The 4,687-nt window shown below is 47.4% G+C and overlaps 1 protein-coding gene and 1 non-coding gene across 2 annotated transcripts; one reads left to right on the plus strand and one right to left on the minus strand.

Moving 5' to 3' along the window:
- Positions 1-40: 40 nt before the first annotated feature.
- On the minus strand, positions 41-1,263 carry LOC105570839 (the record flags this gene model as incomplete). The annotated part of the gene is made up of 1 exon (XM_012028288.1): positions 41-1,263. A coding segment is annotated over exon 1 (1,184 nt), but the record flags the coding sequence as incomplete, so codon positions are not given.
- A 3,129-nt stretch (positions 1,264-4,392) lies between these two features.
- On the plus strand, positions 4,393-4,464 carry Trnam-cau. Its single transcript has one exon. It is a non-coding gene; the product is annotated as a tRNA-Met (tRNA).
- The last annotated feature ends 223 nt before the right edge of the window (positions 4,465-4,687 follow it).

Genomic DNA, 4,687 nt, shown 5'->3' on the forward strand with positions numbered 1-4,687 from the left:
CTTTTTCGTATCGCTCTGTCCGAGCACCCTCGCGGCATACATCTTCGCTCTCAACCCTACGAATTCTACCATAATCGCGCCACGATTCTCATCTTTCATCAGACCCGGAACGCTCTTATTCGCGCGCGGCATACCGAACACGTTGTTCTCGGCGTAGTCGCTCGTGTCGAATCTTTCGATGTAGCGTTTCATATCCCTATAAATGTCGTCGCATGCTACAAAGTAGATCAGACTGTCCGTGTCCGTGTACAGTATTCGACACAAACCGCGGTATAGCGGCACCATGTATTCGTAATGAAACGCGTACAATCGCGTTTTCGCTATCTCCAAGATGGCCATGCCAACGTATATCGGTTTGTTGAGCATCACTTCGAGTTTTCGTAACTCAACGGCCATCAGATCTTCGGAGAACACGCTTCTACTGTGAAAATTTGGCCTAGCAATTAGCGCTTCTGCGCCATACCGTCCATCCCAACACGTCACAAGACGCACGTCAACGTGCTCGCGCACATTTTCCATGGTCTTACCGTACACCGCGTTATTCATAAGCTTATACATAGTTCTCTCGAATTCATTATTCGCACAGATTCTAAACCTCGTATTCAATTCGATGTATCCGCGCAGCCACGGCGATTGTGCAAATCGTAAAACGCGATGAATCTTAAGTAAACGCATCCCATGACGCACACATTGCTGCAAATTGCGATAGTGTATAACGTAACGCGACTTATCGTGAAGCGTCGCTAATAGTTTGTCGGTGACCTTGCCTGGAGGTGCAGCGCGCAACGGACAAAATGGAAGATCCGCGTGAGCGTCGTGGAGTTCGCGCGGATACGAAAGATCCACCTCAAGAATGTAACCGATATCGGAATCTGCGGTCACAGCCATTACATCTAGACTTTCCGCATTGGTGTCATCGATCCATTGAAACTGCGCGTACGGCAATGATTCACGCATAGCCCATCCGTACAGATTATTTACGTCATAGTACATGAGATACGTCGATGCTTCTAACGGATCGTGCGACGGAAGATACTTATTGTTGGCTCGCGCGTATCTGTGGGAGCACTGACTCAGACCACCACGTACACCGCGTTCCACAAAAAGGAGCATATCAATGTCGGTCAGCAGTTCGAATCGCACACCTGTGTATTTTAACATCGCGTCCCACGTGTACCCTGGTAACGTGTAATAATGAGCGGGATCCAAATCGTAACTCCGCATGCATTTGTCGCGAAAATTCTCAAACACATCTGCCAACAATAGAACGTCCGTTTTCAAATATAAGTCACTATACTCGCCAAGATTACAGATGCGGAAACGTCGCCACACAGTGACCGCGTGCTCGTAGTCGTTGTCGCTGACGTTCTCGCCAGTCAACGAACTGTAAAAAGCCTCGCGGGGCGGTAATTCTGTCTCGCGTAACCGATCGACGCTATCGACGTACTCATAAGGAAACACACCCTTGCGCGTGAGCATCTCGAAATCGTCGTCGAGATTCGAGAACGCTGACCGCGTTATTCGCAGTTCGTTCTTGTCCAGATACGACACCAATTGCGCGAGACTGGCGCTTAAAAACTTACACGAGTCTACAAATCGCAGCTTCACGCAATTGCGCCCCTTTCCCGACGACGTTCCCTGAACGAGTTTCGTAAACGAAATGTACGTTTCTTTGGTCAACGGTAACAATTCCACTTTACCCTCGAAACCGTTGGCAATCTCTTCGATAATAAAATGCGCATCGTAACCCGAAAGATTGTGAAAAAACACCGGAATTACGAAGGAATTGGTAAAATTTATATTGCAACGCGCATGAGCCGGACCCCTGTAACGTCTAGTTATGTGACAGTGGTCGCGAACGCGCTGATCACTCGGCTGGAATGGCTCTCTGCATATGTGACAACGTTCCGCGTTCCAAAAGCTACGCATCTCATCTAACGTAAGCGACATCATACTTACAACCGTGGTCAGAGTCCGCTTCGCGCGATACGCAAGATCGTTCAATTCCCGCGCGAATCACGCCACGCAGTCCTCGCCGCGATACGATTTGTACGTCGTCCCCTCCCCGTCTCGCACACAACGCACATAATAGCCAACGCTAAACACTGTATGATGTTGATAGGCAAATACACTTCGCGATACACACTCGCTCTCCTCTCGCTCCTTCTCCAAGACGCACTCCAAATCTGCGTCTACCACGTACGGAAGTCTCTCTTTTCGATCGTAGTGACGAAAGCTGAGCCACTTGTTGTCCTCGTTCGGAAGAACGATCGCACAGTCATTCATCCTTTCGCAATCCACCATGTGCTTAGACAATCCTTCACTGGAGTGAAAGTAATGCAGACATCTGAAAGTAATTTATATATTGTTGTTATTTCACACTTTACATGTAATATCTCTCTCGTAATACTTACCGATCACAAATGTACTTCTTGTTTTTTCGTTTGATAACCTGACTCCCGACCAATCGCGAAAGATTCCTTATCCATGCAAAATGGCCAAACTGTAAGCCGTATCGCGGATTCGATACATAGAAAAGATTTACATGAACATCTCTTTTGCGTTCGGTAAGAAACAGCGGAACGATCGCTCCACCCGGTTTGTCCTCTCTAGTGGTAAACACGTTGACTGATATATCGTTTAGCCGTTCGAATTTGTTGATTTGTCGCAGATTCATAGGAAAGGTTATTCCATCCAGCCTCAGCACCGTTTGATAATCAGGATACCGATTACATCTCGTGGCATTCATCATGGTAGGATACAGACCCGCGACCACAGCCCGCGCGAAACATGCGTTATCCCTCGATCGTACGTTCACAACAGCTTTCTTCTTTTGTACCTGTAGCGGCATTTCCATCCAACATCCCGCGCGCATAGGATTGCACATATTTACATTGATCATTACATTCAGAATGCGCGACAGCGCCCACCCGCTGTCGCGTTCCTGAAACTCCTCCAATTTTGCCAATATCGTCTCCATCACCGTATCGTACCATTCGACCAGATCTGCAGTGCGCAACAGCTGTCGATTTTTCGTGACAATGCTGTGTACAGCGGTCTTTTCGAACGCAACAAATTTCCCATTGAATACCATGTTGACCTTCACACAGTTATGTCTTTCCAAATTGTCGCGTACCTTCTCCATCACTGTGTCTCCGACGTCTTCGAGAAATTCTCTAGGCTCGATATAACGGAAATTGATTACCGCACCGGTGAATACCCGTCTCTGAAACGCAGTCTCTATCTCCACCCATCTGAATCCATCGTAACCGGCACCTGCTCCATCGTGACCAGCACCCGCGCGAACTACGCGACCTCGCAGTTCAATCCTCGCTCCTTCTAACCGCGCTATCAAAGCGACAAGGGAGTTGATCGTTCCCGTACTATTCGGACAACTGCGACACTCATGCCTCAACGATCCCAAACACTCCTCACATCGACGATCCCACGCGCGATAATCGTCCTCATCAACGACATTCGCCGTGATCTCGATCAGCTCGCTCGCCTCAGTTTTTGCAGACATTCTTCGCGTATCACCCTTTCTGGATATCTGAATTTCACTAGTTCTTGAATACGTACTTTTTCCTCATTGAGACACCATCTATGCGGCAGTATTCTATTTATATACGTCTTCCCTCGTTTACTGCACCACAGCGTTGCCACCATCCATAACTTTTCACGCAAACAATTGGCACCAATTTCTCTCCTCGTATGATAGCTCCCGAAACTCCATCGCGCATCTCCCTTCACCACATATTCACACACGGAATACTTTTTGTTAAACAACGTTTCATCCTCATCTACATCGCTATCGTTTATCGACGTGCTCGAGGATACTCTCTCGTAGCACCGTATATCCTCTTCCTCTTCCTCTTCCTCTTCCTCTTCCTCTTCGTCGGTACGTTCTCTCGTAAAATTAATGACTCCGCTCATATCAGACCTCTATGGTAGACACAATACGCGATGCGACCAACGCTCGATCGCTCGCGCTTTTTATTCCTCCTCCTGCGTCGCACACTGACGCTGGGGGAGCAACTTGACCCACATACACGAAAACTGAATAAAAAAAAACACATATCCTTATGACCGTATACAGACCACTAATCGCAAGGATATTGCGTAAACTGTACAACTCGGGACACTTACGATGAGAACTAGTCATACCCATACATCTCATATGCTTGACACTACTTTTTTTATATCATTCACATCCAAAGAGAGAGAGATGTTATTGTGGCGATAAAATGACCGCAGACCTTCTCGATCATTATACTGACATCACGCGCATCACCGCGCGCGAATTTGCGTTCAAGCCCCGGCGAGCTATCGTTTTTTTTGTACTATTGTTGCGATAGATGACCGCAAACCTTCTCGATCATCCCATGACTCACTAGCAGAGTGGCGCAGTGGAAGCGCGCTGGGCCCATAACTCAGAGGTCCGTGGATCGAAACCACGCTCTGCTAATTTTTTTTTTCTTCACGTTACTTGTACATACACAGATATTACTCTACATTTTTCGTTTTTTTGTTTTATTCTTTTTGTTTTATTCTTTTTGTATGATGATAATAGGGACTCATCACCGCGCGCCCCCTGGTAACCGAGGACGCAACAGCGTGCAACTTATATACTCGATTCTTTACCATGTACGTGTCATCGAGTGTACGCGATAGCCGCATGCGTTTGAAC

The sequence above is a fragment of the Vollenhovia emeryi genome, unplaced genomic scaffold, assembly GCF_000949405.1.
Source record: "Vollenhovia emeryi isolate VEMERY1.0 unplaced genomic scaffold, V.emery_V1.0 DF941742.1, whole genome shotgun sequence".
Taxonomy (NCBI): domain Eukaryota; kingdom Metazoa; phylum Arthropoda; class Insecta; order Hymenoptera; family Formicidae; genus Vollenhovia; species Vollenhovia emeryi.